A 24217-nucleotide genomic window follows, 5' to 3' on the forward strand; every position below is an offset into this window, starting at 1 on the left:
ATTCAGTCGTTTTGTATTTTCCTGTTTTCTCAGACCCGAAATAGACATAGTTGAGTAGAGTAGGTTCTGTTGTTTCTTTCAGTTTTATGTTCACTTGTTAGTTTTGGAGCTTAACTTGTGTTTTGTGTTTATATATGCCGTCTTACCTGATAGCAACTCACCGCGGCTGCGTAGTGTCCGTCTCTAGGCAACAGCGTCGGACCGGAGTGTTCTGGGGTTTGGGCGGGAGGTCCTTTATCTCCTGCCACGACAGTTTAGCTGACCTTAATATTTTCTATGTTTTATTTTGGTCATTATTATTACACTTAGTGTTGATATATATGTGATAGGCGTGTCTATCGGACATTTATAGAAATACGGAACAAATCGCGTCCCGTATCGGCTCAATACGGGACGATTCTGTATTTTACGGTACGGGTGGCAACCCTGCTGCTGCAGTAGATCTGGTTACACTGCATATCAAATGTGTTGCTACTATTATATCATCGCCTTCCCAAAATAAGGGCTCATGTCATTTTTTTGCTAAAAGTAATTTTGGAAAAAAAATAAAAATAAATCACCACCTCTATTTTGCCAAAAGATGATTTAGGCAAAAAAAAAAAGAAAAGTCACTTTTGGCAAAAAATGTCTTAGGCCATTATTTTAGGAAGCTCCCCATCCTCTCTCAGCAAATGTGCTGCCATAGTCGACGTGCTGAGTGTGGCTACGTTCGGTGGCTGATGTTTTCACCCCCATGCAGCCACTGCTTTTCTCTCCCTCATTAATGCTAAGGAAACATCCTTAAGGAGGACTGAGCCTGAATCCCAAACTTCACTTAACATTCTACAGGACCTGTGAGCAGTGACGGATGAGACGTCTCATTGAAATAAACATCATACTGCATTTACTATAGTCTCTGCCACTCTAATGCTAGTTGCTCCAGAGACAACGCAATGTGTTGCAATAAATCTTAACATTTCAAACATGTTTGCAGTTTGATAGAAACACTTTTCCTTTTACTTCAGAGCGCATCCATCGTCTGACGCGCGGCGCATCGCCTCCGTGTGCTGCAGAACGAGGACCATCTGTTTTATATTCCTACCTATCACCGATTTCCCTTTGAGTTGTGTTGACTGGCACACATTTGTGAGCCTCGCAAACCTATCAAATATCTCGAGAAGGTCTCTGTCAGGACGTGAGATGTTCTGGGATGTGGCAAATTATCTCCTTTCACAAAGGACGCCCGAAACTCACTTGTCAGCAGAGGCACGTTTCTTGTTCTCATTGTGACAGGATAAGCAAAAAAAGAAAGATATGGTGGTTTATGTCATCCTGCGCCTGGCCTGACAGTCAATCATCTGAGCTCTTAGACAAAGCTGGAAGCTTCGAGGAAATCTGAGTGGCAAGCTGAGTGTTATCGAAACTGTTTTTTGCTAATTCATCGTCCGCAGCATATCCTGATATTTACTCACTTTCCTGCATAGTGTGGTGTATAACCTCTGAGAGTGGATTTGTTTTAAAGGTAAATGGCTCTGTACTCGTTTAGCTCTTTATCAAGTCCAAGGACTCATTGTGCATTACTCTGCTGTCGTGAGGTGACCCGTGCTGTCAGATGAGTAACTTTAACATTTATGGACAAACAGCAATTTTGTTTACTGGGTTGTATAAGTCTTATATGTGGGGGGGAGGGTGATTGTGACCTTGTCATGGTGAAAATTAGGTGAGAATGAAGGTCGAATGCCAAAACATCATGAGGGAACCAAGGTCAAAAAAATAAAGTGTGGCTGGCCATCCTACATCATGCTTGCTACGGTCAGAATGGTCATCTTACCAGGACATGTGTTGTACAGTTATTTATTTTTATCTAATTATCATTATTTTGTGGAAATCAGTTTTCACTTTAACCTTACATGGTTTTTTTTTTTTGTTTTCGTTGTCGTAAAAAGCCCAATTTGTTGCTCATGACTGATTTGCAAAAGCAATAAAAGGACAAAACGTTCAAGGCTTAGAGTCAGTTAGGGTTAGGGCGTGAATACTGCTTTATATAGACACTGTAGATACTCCTGCACCTTATCGTCAGATAGGTATGACAAAGTTACTTTTTTTTATTTATTCAACGACGTGCCTCGCCACCAAATCGTGAGTCCTGATCATCGAGGATCTAAACTCCACAGCTCTCATCGGAAATCATGCGTCTTTTAGGAAGGAACTCGCCTCTGCACCTCGCCCTTCAACGTCTGCTGGTTTCTTGGACGCGTGACTCGAGAAAACCAAACCAAAAGTCTCAGCTTAATCCTGCACAGGTGCAATGCTGTTTATCGCTCTCCACCTGCAAGGACAGCGGAAAACAAAGTCTGTAATTTCTGCATGGTGATGTATGGCAGCGTTCAGTGAGGCGAGGAAGACGAAAAAAAATAAAGTTGCTCTGGTTTAGTAATGCAAATACTGGCATCAAGCTCTGCACTTTCAAAGCATTGACCTGGTTGTCAGCGTTGATTTTCATTAGGACTGTACTGCGCTAAATTTGCTGAGCGTTGAAAACTCAGGGCAGGGTCACGCTTGGCAGGTGACTTTGACCTTTGTAACTTGATGCTGATTGGCTACACAATCTGCCCTGGCAGCAGTAACTTGACTTTTTACCTCACGGTCTCTGTCCTGGCCTGTGAGCGTCAGCAATGCGGAGCGGCGTACGCGTGGGCGGCTTGCCGTATTTTGTTTTCATCCACCGAAAGCAGCGGTAAGAAAATTTGGTTGAAAGAGGAGAGTCCAATTATTGTCTCTTCAAACTGTGATGCGGCTTGCTGTGTTTAACTGCGAGTTAGTCCGCTTAATTGGTTGTAGCTGCCAGGTGCGTACAACACTTTTAGCTGGAAAATATTAAAAAAAGAAATTGAATCGCTGCTTCTTCCCACATTTCCATAGGAAAAGAAAAAAAACACATTTGTGAAGTTCTTGTTGTGACACAAGTTTTATTATATATTTCCAGAGAATAACTTATCTAAAGGTTGAATCTAAGAATACATTTTCTGCCTTTGTTTCTGAACACTAAGCAGGTGATTATCTCAGATTGACTATGTGCCTTTACACCTTATTACAAGGCTTTTCATTGATTAAACTGCCCTTTGTAGAGAGCCTTGGAAAATAATTCATCCCCATTTAGTCATTTTAGTTGCAAGCAAGGCTATGGTATATATTACACTTACATGAAACAGTTAAAAGAAGAAAAAAAAGACGTTCAAAATTAAGCAAAATTTGAGACCATTTGAGATGACCGAAATAAAATGCTTAGGAAATTTAACCAGTGAGAAATGGCTGAGTTTTTCCTTTGGAGGTTGAATAACTTCCTCCAGGAAACTCCTCTGGTTCCAGAGCACGTTGCCGAAGTGGGAGCACACCTGTATTCTCACGGCGCTTATAAATTATTCATATCTTGTGTGTCGCTCTGTCATTGTTTCAAATGCTGTCACACAAATGCCTTAAAAAGGATGGAGGATTCTTCCTTGCCTGTGGAACCAAAGGTCAGCTAAGCGTCAGCCTAAACCTCTTCATTAGCCGACTCTGTCAATACACCGGGTCACCGTCGAGCTACGAATAAGCAGAATCCAACGTGGAGCCGTTCATTTTTCTCACTTCAAAACCTACTGCCCGATCTGCGCTGGCGGTTCTCTGGACGGCGCACAAACTGCTGGATTTTCTAGGCCAAATTGTCCCACAATGAAAAGCTGTCTAACAAGTTCACTCGGATTTACTATGAAGCAGAATATACTTTGTAATCTCTTTTAGATAAGAATCTGCACCTGGTAATTTATTATTTAAATTTAAATGCTGCTAAGTTGCTGTTAGGGTGCTTATTTTATAAGGCATTCTGGTGTCTCTAAATCTGTTTCAGGCAGTGAACAGGTTGTAAAGCTACTGTACATAAAGGTGATGCTGAAGCATCATTTACCAAAAGACTGAGACAAAGTAACGTAAGAGGCTTATTCATTAATTCCCTCTCTTTTCCCTCTGAAATTGGATCTTAGAAGTCCCTTGTTGGGCCACATTTGATGACATATATTTCGAGTGCTTTCCCTTTTGTGACCATGCTTTATATGACTCTGTTTGATAGGTCGGCTGTGGTCACATGACGCACTCCGAAGCTTGGCCACACAGCGAGGATTAGCTGTGCCGTGGATGTGCACAGCCTGCCTCCTGTTTTAACCCAGGTGGTGAATCCGTTTAACCCCCCCCCTTTGAGGGTGCGTACGCCCGGCCGAGTCAGTCCACTGAGGATTTTCCACTTGCTTCTGATTAGCCACTCTTACGTGTTACCAGTCGTCTCTTCTTTTTCCTCCCAACAAGTCTATAAAAGTAAAATCTGCAGACATTGCTGTATAACGTGCTTACGCAAGTCGTGGTCTTGCACTCAGCATTATATTTTAAAATCACCAAATCAGTGTAGCGAAGCGGGTACCAAGAATGACCAACAAAAAAAACAACAACAATGTGTCGTTCCCGGTTTGCATTTCGACAGAAACAGAGTAATGAGAGCCACGTGGAGAAACACCTGGGAGTAGGGCTGTTGTGTTTGTAGCTTAAAGTCAAATTTAACACTCTTGGGTGTGACTCACTAAACAAATTTGTCTGCTAATCTCTGTGTTGGGAGAGTTGAGAACTGATAGTGTAAAAAACAGCAGCAATGAAAAATGTAGCAAAACGAAGTCCATTGTTCAGATGTTGTTAAGGGCAAGACACATGTTCTTTGCACTTCAGCCTGGTGGCTATGGTAACCAGAGACAAAGGTCCATAGAAATCCCTGTGAGTTGTACAGGAAACATAAGGGGCATGTTCACTAACTCATCAGGTGACAGGCGAGCGTCACGGTATTTTATTTGGTCTGATGTTTCTTGACAATATTTTCCACTTATCAACAATTTTCAAGGATACAAAAATAGAAAAGAAAAAAAAATAGAAAACATATTCATGGAAAAAAACCTTGTCTTTGTGATTTCCATCCTATTTCCAATCATTTGAATCATCTTTTTGTGCTCTAAGTTTTTTCTGTTTTATTTCAGGGACAGAAGCTGGCAGCATAATACCAGAACGAACCAGTCACTCTCACAATCTAATGTGAACATAGATGAGTTCCAAAATACCAGATTAAATGAAAAACCCAAAATACAAATGAACCTGATTTAAAAATAGATGCTTACCACGTTTTTATTTATTTACTTATATTCAGACTGGTAAGATGCTGGCTTGTGTAAGAATCACTAGTCTAGAACCAGCCACCTACACCTACTATCAGGACTAAAAATATAGATTATTATTAATAACTTCAGCTTTGAATGCTAATATTTTTATTGTTTTACCATGTACAATAAACTGTTATGATTCCACAGAGTTGTATTTATGTTGTTTCTGTGTTTTGGCAAATATTGGCTGAACGTATCTTCTGAATGATGTTCAGTGATATAATGAATGGTTTACTAAATGATCACTATTGATGGTCTGTAACAGTGTCTTTTCTTCAGACTGAAAAAAAAATCTAAGTGAAAAGATTTAGTTTAGGAAGCCTTTGTTGTGACCTCATTTAGTTTTTTATGTGTGATGCACATTTAGTTATGTAACACGATCAGTAAGACAAAGCCATCACTCATTAATGAGCGATAAAGGATTTTTATGCAATTCGGTTTTATCTTTTATATGTTAAACTTTACATTCAGTGAAAAATTTAAGCATTCGTGGTGAAATAAATAGGCCAACTGTATGAATAGATATGTATATCGTGAGGCGTGCTGTGATGCACACCACGCCTTTACCCATATATGACCTTGCACCGATAGACCATTCATTTAGCCCTTTTTAAGCATCTGCTGTTTATTTTTGGCGACATGCTGATAGATTTCTTAATGTTTATTTTTATTTTTTCATAAAAATGTATTATCTTGATGAGAAAGAAGTGTTAGTAAAGTCTGGATGCGTGAACACGGGCGAGATCCGTTTGATTGGACGTTTCAGACTCTGACTGATAAAATGTTCCGCTTCGGCTGAACTTCCAACGGCCTAATGAAGGAGTTGTTTACTCCCACTTCAGTGGACGATGCTTCTCAGTTTCCGCTGATAAATTGGTGCAAGTCACAACTGAAGTCGGGCAGACAGTAAAACCGTCCAACTAACTGAGCATTTAAGCCATTTCTGCTTCAGCCAATACATATTAATTGTGTTTGTGTCCAACTGACATCAAGGAAAACATTCTTATTTTTTCTTCGATCCTCGGACTGCCGCTGTGAAACCAAAAGCTGTCAATTTTTACACCCGTTAACAAAACTCCACAGAGTCCTTGGCTTAAGTTGGAAGTAATCCCAGCGGTTTGGTGAATCGCGGTGCCTACCCAAAGCAAAATCTGATGCAAGGTTTTTACTGTGTTGTGGTGCATTTTGTCTTATTTGCTGTATGTGGATCTGATGGACAGCAGTGGAGGGAAAATCTGTGACTTTTACTGGTTTCAGTTGGTCTTTTTCTTCAGCAGCTCAAGGCAACTGATTTACAGAGGGCATAAGCTTCTTAGCAGCAAACAGCACAGGGACAAAGTTAGATAGGAGCAACAAATGAGGAGGATTTAACTGCTAAAGAGAAAAAAAAAAATGTTTGCCCTCAGGGGTTTTCCAGAAAAATTCTAAAGGGTAAAAGCTGGAAGTTTATGATGTGAACACACACACACACAAAAAAAAACATTAACTCACTGATAATATTTTTCAATATAATATAGTATATATAGTAATCACTGGTTTGAGCTCCATATATTTACTGACATGAAGGTCTATGTCAGTAAAGTTTTTGGGATGCTTCTACAGTCCCAATGAAGAACGAAGCTATTATTTCTGCCCTAATATTTCCTGGGTCAAATCCAGATCTGTCGTTAATAACAACGACAAGTTTACAGTCGGATTTTGTCACCTGCTACGTAGAAATGCGGTTGAGATGCATCCGGCTCTCCGAGCTGACTTTAGATCATTTAAGACAAACGAAAGACGCTCTCTCCCTTCACCACCTTTGTCCCGCAGGAAGTGTTTGTCCACTAGTTCAGATTCACGTCAGAGCTTTGATGGAGTACTCTGATAGAAGTGCACCCTTCCCCCCCGCCCCTCCACAGCTGTCGCCTCTGACCCTGCAGTGGCAGTAAGAAGTGACAGCTTGAGTAATGCTCTTCATCCTGTGAGGTCCATTGAACTGAAGGTTAGGCTTTGTGTGCTTGGAAGGAAAACAATAATCTGTCTTTAATATGAATTCTTTGTCACCAGGTCTGTCCCAGAGCCTCCAGCCTGAGAGCTTACTGTGCTGCATTCTCATATCTACAGACATGTTCTATTTTCCTAAGACAATCCCTTATAAACCTGACTGTACCATAATCACATTGCTCCTGATTGATGGCTCTCTGAATCTTTTAAAGCTCTTCTTTGTTAACCTTTCGTCTCACGTTTATTTATTTAGTCATTTTGAGCCTGTGGAGTCTGATCTATCAATCATATAGCATGAAGAGCAAATATGAAGTACAAACTGGAAGCATGAGCACTTATAGCATTGGTGTTTGCCAATGTTATACACATAAAAAGTTTTAAATTATACCTCCAGGCACTTTGCAGATTTGGCTTCTTGCTGCTCTCCTCTCCCACTGTGTTTATTTCTTTCGCAACATAGTTAATTTATAAAGCTCTACCGTGATTATTCAAACCAGAACGACTCCTAAGCAGAAACAGATGGTGTGATAAGTAGAAAACCAAGTATCTTAGTTTGTAAAGAAAAAAAAAAAGACAAAAAAGGCGAAGAAGACCCAGTTCAAACTGTATATAGAATGAGTCCATATGGATCTGATCACATTTAGAATAACTTTCTTCAGAACTGTCCTTGGGTTTGTGTTAGAATGTAATGAGTGAATAAATGTATTATATCCTGGGACACATTGAAGGGAAACCTGCAGACCTTACATTGCTCCTGGTAGGTTGCTGTGTTACCTGCTAAGCTCTTAAATAAATAAAAAATCCAATATCATACTGTGAAAGAGTCAGTAAGTAACTTTAAATATTTTTTTTTTTTTTTTTTTACATTTTTGTTCAACCTGTCACTATGTCACAAACTGTAAACTGCCAGTAGGAGACAGATAATGTCTGAAAGAAAATGAGCTCCTCTGCTTCCTCCCAGTGCTTCTGCTGCCATCTACACCGCTAGGACAGAAACAACCAATCAGAGCTCCTCCTGGCTCTGATTGGTTGTTTCTGACTGGAAGCGGTGCATTTCTGCAGATGGCAGTAGAACAACAAGAACGGGCCAGGGGAACTCCAATTTTTCACAGTTCGTCTTTCCCATGTTATACTGTCATGACATGGGGACAGTTTTAACAAATATGTAAAAACACACATTTTTTTTTTTAAGAAAAGTTACCTACTTTTATTTCTTAAGAAAACCTAAATCTTTTCGATTTAATTAAGTTACTTTTAGGAGCTCATTCAAACAGCTTGTGCTAAAAATTGCAAAGCACAAGATATATATTTTTCAGGGAATATCCACTTGTATTTTTTTTTTATGAACTAATGAAAGTGTATGTGAGTTAGCTGCCGTGTGTTTTACTACAGCGCTTTTTTATGGGTTAATATCTCTAGTGACCTTGAGGTGAAATGTGATTTTGTTAAACCTCACATTCTCCTCTCTCTTTGCATCTCCTAAGCCTTATAGTGATGCTTTTCAAGAGTTTGTGGCTGAAATAAGTCTTCAAATTGTGACTAATCTTAGTAAAGGTCACTAGCTGTAAGGACTGAACGTATCTTATCTTATTGACATATCAGCAGAAATGTTGAGTCCTGAGCCCGACTCCATTTGCGACATGGGTAGAGTTTCGGTTCATCTCCATGCAAAGCGGCTAACTGGGATCAGTCAGTCATTCAGGGTGGATTTTAATGCCAGGTGAGAACGGTGAGCAGTAGTTCTATCAAAACACTTCACCTGTCTATATCGATTTTTTATTTATTTTTTATTTTTTTTGTTGTAAGTGAGAGATTCCATTCTTACCTTCATGAAAATAAGTCTGTAAAAATCAGCAACAATGGACTTCATTTATTTTTAATCTGTTAAAGAAAGGAATGAAAGCAACATTCAGTTTCATCAGAACGAGGCCTGCTGAGGAAACTGTAGGCCGACATGTTGCTTCTTCTCTCTCTGAAACTTTACTCGTTGCATCTTTTGCCCCTGGCGGTTACATAGTCTCAGTAGAAAGGTCGACACGCTGAATCTCAGCCTGGTATTTCCATTAAGTCCCAAAATGACAGACAACTGGAACCTGCAGAGGACAGTGAGGGGAGCTGAGAAGGTTTTTTTCTTTTTTTTGAATTGATTCTTCATAACACTTGTATTCTTATTAATCATTTAACATATAATTGAATTGTGTTCAGTTTTAAATCATATATGAGTTCTAATAAAATGTTTAGCATAAAAAGTTGTCTTTTTGACGTTGCATTTTTTTGATAACTGCTTTTTTCACCCTTCCCTCTAGTTTACTGAGAGTCTATTTAAAACGACTTGTTGGCTTTGCAGAAGAGGTTTGAGTCTGTTATAAATTGTTTTTTTTTTCCCCTCAAAGTCAACAAAGTATCTTTGAACATAAAGCCAGGCACATCCTGTTTTATTGTTTTACCTATAAGCTCGAGAGAAACACCTGCATCTTGGAATGACCTCAGAGGTGCCAGATGCTGATCGGCAGCTAGAATAATTCTAGAAATAAAAGTAAAGTATACAGACGATCAGGTGCAACAAAAAAATGTCAATGTAAAAACAATTTACAGCCATTTCCTGTATATTTAGCTTATTTGATAGATTAATAGATAAACATAATAGGATTACAGTTTTATAATCTGTTTGTCTTGTCTCCATTATTTGCTCAAGTTTTATCATTCTTGAGTTCCTAAAAGCCTTTGAAGCTGCTGCATAAGAGTACACAGAATAAGTGTTATTCTACGTGTGTACCTTTAAAAAAAAAAAAACTCCTCCTCACCCAAGACATACATGTTCTTTGTAATGTTTGAAACCACACACTGTGTGGCAGCGGTAACACATCATCCGGCATTCCTGGAATACTCTGTGGTAGAGGAAGCAAAGTGGGAACATTGCCGTTGAGACTTGTCAACAGCAATGTTGTCGTGTGTCAGCTTTGAAGAGAGCAGCAGTAAGTAGAGTTGTCCCAATCAGGTTGTTTGTTGTCCTTGTTTACAGTCAGAATTGTTGTGCAATAAGCTTTTCCCAATGCAACCCCAGTTTTATGTGTCAATAAAGACAAATCTGTAGCTTCGGGGTTCATGACTCAACAGTCAGAAAGAGGCTGGGTGAAAATGGCATCAAACTTCTGCTGATAGAGGAAAAAAAGAAAGCAAAGGTCTGTCTGTTTTTAAAAATAAAATAAAATAAAAATAACCTCACACTGTACATTAGTGTAGATTCCCCAGTTATCCAGGACACGACAATCATTTGTTTGAAGACGACTGGATTTCAACGAGAGAATAAGTTCGGTATGATCTTGATGATGCCCCAGGCTTTTTTTTGGGGGGGAAACAATTCTTTGCCTGTGTGCATTTTGGAAAAATAGCATTCTAGGAGTAAAACAGTGTGTTGGTAGAGACGGCTCTTTGGCCTCAGGACGTGGAAGACATGATGTAATGCACCCGTATCTTTTCCACAGCACTGTATTTTGTTACGAGGAGCATGTGGGGTCTTTTTTTTTTTTTTAAACATACATCCCAATCATAGCCAAGAGCTCAGTGGTCCAAGTGAGAATGAGCTTTGGGGCGGGGGGGCAGCTCCCCCGCCCCCCACAACCAGTTTCTCTAACTCAGAGATGTCAAACTCATTTTCGTTTTGGGCCAAATCAAGGTCATGAATGCTCTTAAAGGGCCGGTTGCACCAGAATGTATTGATAAAACCCATTCACAAACTGTTGAAATATTAATGAAATCTTAAAAATGCATCCTGCATGTTTTAGTTCTCTCTCTGGTGGTAGTTACAACCTTTCCAGCATGTCAACGTTCCTCTTAGGCCTCTAATGAGCCATCATTTGATCCAGGTGCATTAAACCAGGGAGAGAACTAAAACATGCAGTTTTAGTTCTCTCTGATTCTAGATTCTAGAGGGCCACACAAAAAGCGACGGCGGGCCAGATTTGGCCCACGGGCCTCGAGTTTGACACATGCGCTCTAACTGCTTAATTCAGTCCAGCGCCGTCCGTCTCCACAAGTCGGTGTGCGGGAGGTCAGGAACAGTCAGGAGCTCTTGTGCCGTCACAGGGAGTCACAGAGACGAGCGTGATGGACAGGCACTCTCACACTCACGTCTCCTTCCTGTGAGGAATAGTGCCAGGCACTCTGGCTGCTTTCCACAATCACCCTGATCATAAAAAAAAAAAAAAAAAAAAACTCGTTGTGCTACCCTGTTTTTTCTTTTTTTTTTTTCTAAATGAACCACTATTCATTTCATGTAAAATATGCATCATCCGCAGGCTTAAACAAAAAGGCCACAGTTTAATGACTTCGACTGACCTTTAGATTTTTTTTTCAAGGCCATTACAGCTCCTCCAGCAGATATTTCTGCACATGATCACCCTGCTCCCACCGCTGAACACTAATGAGACGTGTTACCTCCCGTCACATACAGCCCTCCTGCTGGTTTCTGTGCGGTCTCTTAATAGTTCAATTGCAGCATACATAGCACCACATCTGCACAATTTGTCAGCTTGAAATACTAATGCAAAGTAATGACTAAATAATTAAATATGGTTGTATCTATACAATTAATATATTTAACAAGGAGCGTCTATATTATCTGCTGCTCCATTTGGCCTTTTCTGTTGGGTCCAGGAGCCCTTTAGTCATGTTGTTGCTGACACTCTTGTTGCTCATCGTCTCTCTTAGCCTTGTTCATGACATTCTTCTCACTCATTATTACACACACACACACTCATTCAATTCAGCAGGGACGTGCTGATCTGTGATTCTATGATTTCTTGTTTAACTCTATTTACAAGGAACAGTGTCTGGGGTTAGCAAACACTGCTGGCTGTGTGAGGCTCTCCGGGTGTCTGTGAGCTGCACAGAAACCATTAGTGTAATAAATAATGCCCCTTTTCTGCTTCTTTCACAGTCAGTTTTTCTTCTTTTCTATCTTTTTTTTTTTTTTCCCCTCAATCATCAGCATTTATTGGCCAGAAGCAGAAATCACAGACCGGCGCTGTAACGTCGCAGGAGCGGAAAGAGAAGAGAAAACATTCTACTCGAGAGAAATTAGGAATTTAATATGAGCAAAGTGTAAGGATTATTTACATAGAAGTACAAAGGTAGTGCACATAACTGAAGCGAAGGTTTCCAAATTTTACAACGCCAGGACAGAATGTTAAATTGAATTATTTCAAAGTTTATTTCAAGACATTATTTCAATTTCCACAATTGTAAAAGTTTGCAAACGGTTCTTTAACATGTGGTGTTGTGTGTAATTGTTGAGAGTGGGACTGTGAGGCTTCTGGAAAATGCATCCAGTTCATAATTCACTCCCTGATACTTGGCTTGATTTATTTATTTCCCCATGATGTTGTTTTGCACTCCTGTGCCTCCATCTAACACAAATGTTGCAATTGAATACAAGTTATCCTGACTATGCCGGTGGCAAGGTTTGTTTATTGAAATTTGTAAAAGAAAGCCAGAGGTTTCTGACCCTGAAGAAGTCCACTAGCTGACAAAGAATGTTCCTCAATATTTCAAGTGTTGCCAGAGCCCTCGTCTCTCCACATGCTTTAAAAGAAATCACATAGCTTCTATTTTAATTAGTCTCTGACATTCCTTTCGACTCTGTTATGTGCACCTGATACTTTTTAGCTTTAATCAGATTAATAACCAGCTTCAGCAAATTTTGTAATCACTTAACTGTGAGTGAAGTAAGGGAACATTTTCTGTTTTAGGAAAACTTCTCACTAGCTACATTTTAGTTTATTTCGAGTTTTTCATTGAATTAACAACGTCGTGGTTGCTTTTTCATTGGATGCGACGTGTTGTAGGTTTGCTGGATCAAATACGGCTTAGAAAAAGCAATTCCTATGAAGTAGTATCTTAAATATGGTTAGAAGTTCACACAGCCTATACATCTTTCTTGGGATTTCAGCACTTGTTCTGTCCACCAGTCACTGCAGGACTTTCTGTTGTTGTGCTAAGAAACACTGAATCCTCAGGACAGAAACGCCAAACGCCACGTGATACTGTTCGACTAGACTAGGGTCATTTTCAGCGAAGGCGGCTCGGGTTTTGGCCGGCCCTTATTTGGCACGGTACTGCTAATTTTATTAGCGGTTATAAAAAATTATGTGAATGCCTGGATAGCTTTCAAGGCACAACGGCTAAAGCATTATGGTCAAAAGGAAATACATTTTCAGCTGATTTGGTTGTTGCTCTTTTAACTTTTTCTGGGGCAATTTCTAGGTTTAGATGAGCATGGGAACATCGATCGACTGGTAAATCGAGAGCTTCACCTTTTGGCTCGGCTCTCTCTTCTCCATGACAGAGCGGTGCATCGCCCACCTGTCCGTCTCACGCTTCATTTTTCCGTAACTCACGACCGGAACTCGGCGCGCACTTTATTCTCTCCCGTCTCAGACTGCATCTTGTCCTGGAGGTGCTGGTTGAAATCCCGATCTACTTCACACTCGGCCATCAACTGCTCCAGTGAAAACTGTAGATCACGTTCTGACGATGCCAGCAGAACCACATCATTTACAAAAAAAACAAGAGCTCTGACTCTGAGGTCACCAAAATAGATAGATCCTCTACACGTCTTGGCTCCCGCCTAGAAATTCTGTCCATGAAGGTTACGGACAGAATCGGTGACAAATGGCAATGAGTTCAACTTAGTGCGTGCAATGGCTAATCGATATTGCTATGCATAGATAAATTGATTGATTGTGTTTGATGCAATTCGTTGGGCAAAACTACCAATTTGCAGTCTTGACCTTGTTGACATTTCCGGCTCGACTTAGAACATCTAACGACAGACTACCACTCCTGTCATTCGTTTTGCAATGCAACCGTTTCTACCGAAATTTACTGCTCAAAATGCTAATAGTTTGTATCGTTCTTTCTGCCACCCAGATGCAGCGTCGATAGCAAAGTCTCTCGAGTGGCTTGGCTCAACCGCACCACCATTCTGTTCGCGGGGACGGAGAAGTGGTCTTTGGATCCTCGTGTCATCCTGATGGAAAACACCGCCATCACAGAGTACAGCATTCAGATCCAAAATGTCAACGTTCACGACGAGGGACCTTACGTCTGCTCCATCCTCACCAACAAGAAACCAAAATCCACAAAAGTGCATCTCATCGTTCAAGGTAAGTCGTCGGATCGCGCGGTGCTGCGGCAGCTTTGTCAGGGATCCGTTTCGGCAGCCAGATGTCAATCTCTTGTCCCCTTTGGGTGTTCGCCGTCAGGCTAAAAATCAAAGAGGAAAGCTTTGGAGGGTGTGATTAGATGATTTTTTTTTTAAAGAGTATCAGACCTGATGATGAAACTGACATTCATTTGCAATTTGATTTTAAATTTCCTGTCAATATTAATAGCGGGTGTTGTACAATAAAAAAAAAAAAGAGAAAATCTTTCATCTTGATGATGAAATCAGTTTAATCCATGCTTTCTACAGCCATTGAGCTCAGTAATCAAGGATTTTTATGAGAAGTCTAAACCCTGTGGCTACACCAGAAGACATTTAATGAAAGATCAAACATAATTACTACATTAGCTGGTAGAGATATCTGATGGAGAATCAAAATGAGAGTGTGCAACATCAGTACTGAGCCGTCTGCAATCCTAAGCAGATAAAGATTCCCCTGTTTATGGTTCTGTAATCCGCAGAGAAAACAACTCGAGTAAAACGTGTTCAATGGAACTCAATAAGACAATAAAATGATCTTATTAACTTAAGATTTTTTTTTTTCTCTCATTAAATTATAACCTTAATTACCACCGGCCAACATTAATTAACGTTATCTAAATATGTTGAAACGAATAACCCCGAAGCGTTGGGCCCTGGCTTTAATCAAATCAAATATTAGCCAATATTATGCATTCACAAAATGTCATTTTTCTATCTATCCATGTTCGCTAACCGTGAAAAGGCTCGCACAGTCTGCACCACTCCAGTCTCACAAACAGATCTGGAGATAACACAAATTAAAACAGAACCAAGTGCTAAATACGTACAAAGAAAATGTGCATTTTGACTATTCATTGGCGCATGTGAGAGTGTGTGAACGCCAACATCCTTATATTACAACGTAAACAAATATTTCTGCTAAAGTGCTCTGTGTGAAAGCACTAATGCTATAGCATGTTACTATACCACTATTGTTACATTAGCTAGTTAGACATTAGATGCTCACAGCAAATCCATGTTTTGATTACTCTACTTACTACTGGAGTTCACACAAACACATGCATAACTCAGCTGACAGTAAAAAGAAGAAGAAGAAAAAGAAAAAGGCAAATGCTTTTTCCTGGTTCTTCAAAACAGAAAATTACAAACTGAAGAGGCTCTAAGGCTACAGATTATGGAACACAAGACAAGACTTTTTTTTTTTTTGCAGTGCTCATCCTTTCATTTTCTTTACCCCCTAATCCTTACAGGGCAGACGGTTTTGGTTCCTTTTTTGTGGGTTTTGGCTTATAGCCTCCTCAACATTCACACTCGAGTACAAATCTTGAGCTTTTCTTTGACTAACAAAGTCTTTTTGACCCTTCGAAATTTCTATTTGTCGACACTTGCAAACATACTTCTTATTAAACCCAAATCGCCATAATTAACACACATAAAAGCAAACACACAGTGACAAAGTTCCAGGAATAATATTTCAACAATATTCTAAATTATTGGACGGCTCTATATCACAGTCCATCAATCCACACGGCAAAATGCAGATAGATTCAAAATAACTTGTTTGAGTTATTTTAAATAAATTTAAAGGTGCCTTTTAGTCTAACTAAAAAACTAAAAGTCTTCACAGAGTGAACAAAGATGTCAAGATGTCAGTTGAGTCACAGATGAAACAAGAATCCCGCCTGCAAACTTCATACGATTATTTTTGTTCTCATATTGAAGTTTGAGAAAATGTCTGTCCTTTCTGTCATGATGCTCTTTCAGCTTGGAAACATTTATCTAAGAACACAAGCGCTGTTGCTTAAAATGTTGCCAATCTTTTATTTTTGCAGCAAATTTAGAACATGCCACTTTCTTCTAATTTAGGGTCCTTCTGCAGAGGAGGTAGCAACTAGCAAACTGCTCTGTAAATGAAAGTAAAACCGTGGCGCTGGTGCTGGAGCCGTAATGTCTGAGTGATACTGTGACAGGCTGACGTTACATGGGAGATGAAAGCCCCCTGTTGCTGTATTACATGGCTGACATCTAGAGGCCTTATGATTATTGGGGAAACACAGTGTTTTCAATTCCACAATGTGTCAATATGGAAATGTGGATACTGTGAAAAACAACACACACACAGTGTTGGAACCAAAAATGTGTAATTTGAGGGCTGGATTCAGACCTCATGCTGCCTATTGAGGGCCACTGCTCTACAAATAATCACCTTCTCTATAAGCCGTCTATTTGTCAGAGAACGGACCAAGAATCGATCCTTGATGCAGTCCCACTCCTACAGCACACCTCACTGCTGTCTCACGGCTCTTGTACATACCCTGGGCCACTGCCTCTCCAGACCTCCTTCTGCTGTACCACTTCTTTCATACCTTTTCTCTAAATCTACAAAGGAACAATCCAGTTCCCTCTGCCCATCTGTACTTCTCCATCAGCATCACACAAACAAAATTTGCCTCTGAGTAGTCTTTCTTGGCATGAAACCATAAGGCTCACTTCTGACTTAAGCCTATCTTGTACTGCTCTTTTTTCCACAGCGTCATGGTATGACTCATTAGTATTGCTTTGTCTGCGGTTGACGCAGTTCTTCTTGTTCTTAAAATTTGGCACTAAAACGCTTCTCAGGCATCTTTTCACTCTTCAAGACCTCGTTGAACAACCCAGTAAAAACCTCTGCTGCCTAAAACATTCCCACGGGTTTATTGTCTGGACCAAGTGCCTTTCCTTCGCTTCATCCTAATTAATCTCGGCTACATCCTGATCCTCAGCAGCCACCTATTCTACTCTGCACTCTCTCTCAGTTCCCTCATTCATCAGCTCTTCAAAGTACTCCTTCCATCTTTCCGTCATTAACTTGGGACTTGTCAGTACATTTCCCTCCCTGTCCTTAATCACCCTTACCAGATGAACACCCTTCCATCTCCATCTCTCTGCCTCGCCAACCTGTACTAATCATTCTCTCCCTCCTTCCTGTCCAACCTGGTATGCAGGTCATCATACACCCTTTGTTTGGCCTTTGTCACCGCTTCCTTCACCAGCCGCCGCATCATTTGCTCCCAGATGACAGAACAAATACCCTCCTGCATGTCTCCCTTATCACATTATCTGTAACCATTCACTCATCTGGGAGTCCCCACCAAGAGCCTGTCACCAGTGATCCCTGAAAATCCTTCAACATTTTCAGTTTTTACGCCACATGCCCATCCTGAATCAACCCTCTGCTTGTAACCCCTTACGCTTGCATTATTTAGGCAAAAGAGAACACCACAAAATAATTCTTGATTAGTAGATTATTTATGTACGTCCTTTGTGCTGAGAAGAGTTGCCAGGACCTCACAAGAGCTTTTTGTTTATCCTCAGGAGATTAACTAAAATAAACTGAAAGTCTGTGTCCGACTCACCTGAGTTCAACAATGTGCTTGCTGGTTATCCACAACTTACTTTCTTTAAACATATGACTTTCCAAACTACAGAAAAGGAAGCTTATCATAGCAGTTAACCATATTATACTGTTATTATTATAATTATTTCAACAAGTTAGGTTTATTAGAACAGGACTTAATATATCTTCAGAGATTCTTCAAAATCGGTGCATAAAAGGCACACAGTCAGAGGCAGCAGATGATTTTTGTTTTCAGGTTTGGGGTCGCCTTCCACTCTGCCTCTTGGCGCTTGTGGTGGTCTGCTGTTGGGTCCGCACTCACATTTGAGCTTATCTTTGTTTTTGCACTTCAACACTTCCATATGCACTCATACAACACATCCAAGCATTTGCATTACGCCACCAAAACTGACTTTCACAATGTAGTTTTTGTTAAGAAATGTTTATTTTCTGGTCTCCTGTTTTGGTCATGACCTTGAGCCGATCGTAACAGTGTCGATCTGCAGTGTCAACAATAAAATGTAAGATCCAGAAAAAACAGTACAGTAGATGTTCAAGAGTCAAACGAAATCCAATAGTCACTAGAAACACTGAGTGAAGCTGTCTAAACGGCTCATGTATTTTTATTTTTCCAACACAATAACTGAGCTGTTCTGCCAATATTTTTTAATGTGTGAAATAGAAGGGATATTAAAGATGTGATCGATCCAAATTGCATCAGTATGCTTGAACAAACTTGGGACCATGTCTATTAAAAAAAGTATTGCAGATTTCTAAAATACCAGGGCCAAATGCAGGAAAAACGGTTCTATTCAATGCCACTGGGAAAATGGAGAGCCGTCAGTTCTGTGGTTGTTAGAGACAAATGTAGCTACAGTTACAACTCTACTACCTAATAATTCAGGATAGTTAATATTCATTCATTCTGACTAAGAAAGTTCACAGAAGCCAGTGAACCAACCACAAAGGACCAAGATCAAGACGCTGGCATTAATCAGACCAAATCAATTAATAAATGTGTTCCCCAACGGCGTGACTGAAGATGACGTGTTTTGTAGTATTTTTTTTTATCAGAACTTAAAAATGCAGTTTTTAAAACGACAAAATATAAAAAGCTAAATTTTATCATTCTTACTTATGTATCAAGACAACATCGGTCATTAGATCTAATCAAAAAAACGACATCAAGTTGGAGCTTTCAGTTTAGTTTGCTTGCTTACTTTTATTTATGACATCACGCAACCTTGAATACATGATAACTCTTCGGAAGCACATCCTATTCCATAAAACACAAATCTTAAGTGCTGCTCAGAACTACAGTTTCCTTTAAATAATTTTGTATTCTGGGTCTAACATTCAAGTTAGAATGTCGACACATGCAACTCACTTGCCATTCCTCTCACTGCTCACAGCGACACGTTACAGTAGATTAATGATCAAGTGTTCATGGAAGTCCTGATTCTGATCAGCAGGAAATTAGATTGCTTTCTGCGATACAACGCAACATTGGATAAAAGCAGGATTAACTTTTTTTTCTTTTTTTTTTTTTCAATTTAAGCAAACGTATTATGTTCTCAGCATTGAATGGTTGTGCACAGTAACTGTCATCAGTAGGTTCCACTCGGGTTCTTGATCTGCTGTGATGAGCTATAGAGCTAGGCAGAAAAGAAAACCGACTGAAAGCATTTCCTTTGTAGTTCTGGTTGCGTGATTACGGTCATTGTCCTTCCCCAGTTTTAGGTGGTGCGCGCCCGTTCAACAGTTTCATTTCTAGGATTGTTGAGAATTTAGTTTCATTCGTCTTTCCATCATATTTGATCAGGTTCACTGTCTTCTGAAACAAAGCACCTGCTGCCACGTCCATGTTTCACCCTCAACATCATTTCTTCAGCGTAATGTTCACTGTTAACACAAAACAGTTTTAAAGTGTAATTCTGGTCTCATCCAAACGTCATCCACGAACTTTAAACAGACCTTTGTATTGCTACCCCTTTAAAACTTGAGGTACACCGTATATATTCATTGACTAGAGCCAAAATGGAGGCACTAATCAAAGGTTAAATCTCCATCAAAACGCTTGGATTGCTTATGTACCATTCATACAATGAACCCCTTTAATCTTTAAAATAAATCGGTGAAGAAAAATGTCTTATGAAATACAACTTACATGTGAGGCTTTACACGTGAGGAAAAAAATAGCCACGCCCAATTTACTGGATCATCAAGAAAGCCATGATGAGAAGTTCAGCTGAAGCAAGGAAAACTTCAGGATATTCAATATTGCACAATTAGATCGGCACACAGCAAATGGGCGAGAGAGCATCCACATGGAACCTTAAGTAAATAGCATTCCGCAATTATTTGAAAAGTCAATGTTTGAAGAAGGAAAAAGGGATCGTGATCACGACCGACTTCTGTGTGGTCCAGATGTAGAGCGTTCTGATAAAGGGTGTGACTGCAATAGTTAGGAATAAAACCTGGATGTTTACATCCACAAAGTGATCGAAAGTACCTTTCCGAAGTTACAAAGAAGGGTCAATAGTTTAAATATCGACTCTCAAGAGAAATTTCATGTATTCGCTCATGAAACTCCTTGGGAATGTACATTGTGGTAATTGGTCTTATATGTCATTATGACCTGAGCAAAAAATGTGAATCCCTCAAAATACAACTTTGATTAAATGCCAAAATGTTTGACCATAATTTTAGCCTGCTGCAGTTTAAGGGTAAAAGAAGGCAACAAAAGTCTGACAAATCCTAAATTATAGAGTTTGAATACCACACACACACACACACACACACACACACATATATATATATATGTATATACTTTTTTTCCAAGATGTACATGTGTAAGCACAGTCTTACACTACCTGTTCTATGGAACATCACAGGAAGCAGGGTCTAGAATATAAGTTGCAAAAGCTGCACTGCGCATCTTACTGTAGTCTTGCATCAGCATTTGTCTCATATTTGCTATTCTACTGCTGCCTGCAACAAATTACAGTACAAGAACAATCAATTGACCATGGAAGACCTGAGTTTGATCTGGGAAAAGGCACATGGCTTCTTTTAGATCCTGTCTGAGAAACGCATAAAAGCAGGTTTAGCGTTTTTTACTTTGAGAAAACAAAACTCCTTCTGAGTGAAAAGGGTTTTATTCTGTTTAATCAATTTCACTGCATGGACGGTACATATCGTCTCAGCTTGCTTGTCTGAAATCTGTCTGTCCTTTAAAGGGTAAAGCTGTACTTCTGCACGTGATTAAAACATTTTCACACAGATATTTACTAAAGGCTTGCCACATTTGACCCCTTAAAATCTGAGAACCCCTTCAAATGTGAGGAGTGGGCTAAACTTCCCTCAGACTGATGATGTCAAAGGTGGTACACGTCTGTTAGGACCATCTTTATTGGAATAGGACTAGATATTACGAGGTACGGTCTCTCGTCTGATTTCCGTCAGTCTTCGATGGAACACTCATTTCCATGAATGTATCATAAATTAAAGAAGTAAAATAAGGTCTTTCTCGTACTTACTTGTAATTAAATGGGCTTTTCATGAGTAGAAAAATAAGATTGTGTCAAAATTAAATTAAAAAGCATTTCGTATTAAGTATCAAATGAACAGTGTTTGCTATTCAGTCCTCCTTTCTCCTCGTTCCCATTTTTTCTTCTGTTAACTTGCGTGTGTCAGCTCGTACAAAGACACTCCAAATCACATTCGTAAACATAATGGTAGTGTTCATGCAAGCTTGCTGTTTGCGAAATCAATGTCATATTTGCTCTGTTTATGAAGGTGGAGGGACAGCAGTCCGGTGAAAGGACAGAGAAGCGAGGACCCATGCTGGCGCTCTTTTATGCTCATGTGGGGTCATTTTACACGCGCTGCTCTTCATCACGATGAAACAAGAATGCTCATACGCAGCTCAACTCGCTCGGTAAACCGGGGGAAAGTGCCGCTGTTGTTTTTGTGAGGAAACGGCAGAGATTATGCTGTGTCCCGGTGTTACCAATAAAGTAGTAAATGGTATACTGATATCTTTTTGGCAAAGACGGATCAGTAAATCCTTTGGGGTTATTAGTGGGACCTTTCGATCCCGTGGCTGCTCAGCTCTCTGGAATCTCTAAAGTGGAGGTTTGTGCTGAGTGTGTCGAGGAGAGACTGTAAAGACGACATTAATCAGCCCAATGACCTTGTCAGCTAATATCCCCCAGCTGTGTGGGACGTCTGCTTCCATTACAACTCTACAGAAGAAAACACACCAGTAGTAAGAATAATATCTTCCAGCTCTTTGTAATATATACCATAGTGGCTAAGTCCAAAAAAGAAAAAAAAACAAAAAAACACAAAGGAAGTGAAACGGCATCAAGACATTTTTTCCTTATAATCCCAAATAAAACTACTTTAGTTCTGTGCGGGTTACGTTTCTCTGTGTGACTTTGGCTGAACCATATAATCGCTGTCTCTCTGAATATGTAAATTCTGTGTTGCTGGACAGGAAAGTCATTTTGCAGTGTGGATTATATCCCAGTTACTGAATTTTATGAATTTTAAAACGATAGTTTTCCTGTTTCGCTTCAAGTTTTCTGAAGCATCTGCACGACAATAATGAATCGGGCATATCGGAAACATCAGTCCAACTAAAATACAGACAACGGGAGAAAACCTCCCAATGACAACTGAGAACAGACGTGAAAGACTCAGTTGAGATCTTGTAGTAAAGGTGGTATTCTTTGAAAGGTGAATTATACATCTCTTCAATTTGATTGGTGCCCTGTTTGCAGCTGACTTGTTAACTTGGTCTTTATTCTGCAGAAGCAGTAAGTGTCAGCCGCTGCGTTTGAGTTATAACTCGGTCCTGTGTCATCTCTTGTTGTTTTAACTGAGTCTGTGTTTAACTTGAAGCCTAAAGATTTTGTATTGCAGCAAACCACATTTTACTAGACGCCACATCACTGACACAATTTTACTTATTTTAGTTTTACAGCAGACCAACAATACAATACTTACTATTTTTTTTGTTTATTTGTTTAACAATTTCTCTAACTTGAAGTACACCAAACAACTTCCTGTTTGTTGCCGAGTGTGTCTTTCCTAGCGTCACGTCTCACCGATCCTCTGTTAGGGATTCTCCTAATAGGTTGTTCTTTGGCCCCTGAACTGATGCTAATTGTTCCTACAGTGTCTGCAGTGACTTTATGCTCTTGCTAAAACGTACACCCGCTCCCTGAGGGCCTCTGTGCTTTAAATATGTAACATTAACCGAGTTACCAGGGCCATATCCTTTAGGTGCCGTTTTATTTTGTCTTATTTCTACAAATTAGAGCTGATGACAAGATTAGAGACCTTGAACCTTGCCTCCGTTGTTGTCTACCTATCCAGTGTCAGCTGGCGCAGATTCAAGAACGAAACCCAGACTCCTCTCATTAGAGGCATTCCACAACTCTGACCAGTCACAAGCTGCTTCAGTGCTGCGTAGCGCCTGCAGTGAGGTCCGTTCTGTCAGAAAGTGACCTACCAGTGGGAGATGGCCAGAAAACCTCTAATGGAATGTGTTCAGAAGGCAGAGATGTCTGAACTACTTCAGCTGTCATCTTTCGATGAGGAGGAGCAGCATCTCTACTCTGACCTGCCCCCAGGCCTTCAGCTGCTTCGTATAGGCGTCCCTTTAGATGTTTGTCTGAAGGATGTCGTTATTTTGGTCCTGATCCAAATCTCCTGGCCGTAGTTGAGGGAGCGCTAAATCGAATGCTTTCTGTTAGACTGGACATGCAAGGATGTGTGCAGCTCTCCATACAGGAAAAAAACAAAACAAAAACTATTTACCCAAAACTTACAATGCTAATTGAGTTTCTGCAGCAAGGCTGAAAACTGAAAGACACATGTCTTTATAGGAAGATTTGGTAGATTCTAGGGAATTACCTTAATTAGATGTCTGAGAAGGCAGCAGAAAACATCCTATGTGTTTATGCTACATTATGATCATAACGTTTACACAGAAGTGTGGGTGTTCACATTTGCAGCCATTCAGACACAATCAAGCTGTTTAGCCTTGGACATTAAAATATTAAAAATGGTTTTCTTTGGGTTTTTTTATGTTTAGATTATTGGTTCAATGTGGAACTAAAATACATGTGCATGTGAAAGACTATGGACAACCAAATTGAATGTAGAAATATCTTAATGCACGTCGTAGCCTATTGATTTATTTCACCATTCAAGTCAGTCTCTGCATTTCAGGAGGAAAAGCTACTATTTCACTTTGAATAGTGGTTATTTTTACATTCAGAAGCTTGAGTTACATGAAGGATCGTGTGTTTGACCTTTTATGCGATGTAACACAAGTAAACAAATCGTTAGTGATCCCGAGGCTGTCCCCAGGAGCAAACCTGATACTCTGTGGACATGCAACAAAGTTCTTCTAAAATCGGC

General features: G+C 39.9%; 1 protein-coding gene across 2 annotated transcripts in view; it reads left to right on the plus strand.

Moving 5' to 3' along the window:
* opcml (opioid binding protein/cell adhesion molecule-like) overlaps nucleotides 1-24217 on the plus strand; it is a 252612-nt gene that overhangs the window by 176426 nt on the left and 51969 nt on the right. For both annotated transcript variants that reach the window (XM_016673588.1, XM_007556485.2), the window contains one exon: nucleotides 14130-14365. In XM_016673588.1, coding sequence (XP_016529074.1) covers nucleotides 14130-14365 — 236 coding nt within the window. The remainder of the gene's footprint in view (nucleotides 1-14129; nucleotides 14366-24217) is intronic.

This window comes from Poecilia formosa, unplaced genomic scaffold (assembly GCF_000485575.1).
Source record: "Poecilia formosa unplaced genomic scaffold, Poecilia_formosa-5.1.2 Scaffold79, whole genome shotgun sequence".
In the NCBI taxonomy this organism is placed as follows: domain Eukaryota; kingdom Metazoa; phylum Chordata; class Actinopteri; order Cyprinodontiformes; family Poeciliidae; genus Poecilia; species Poecilia formosa.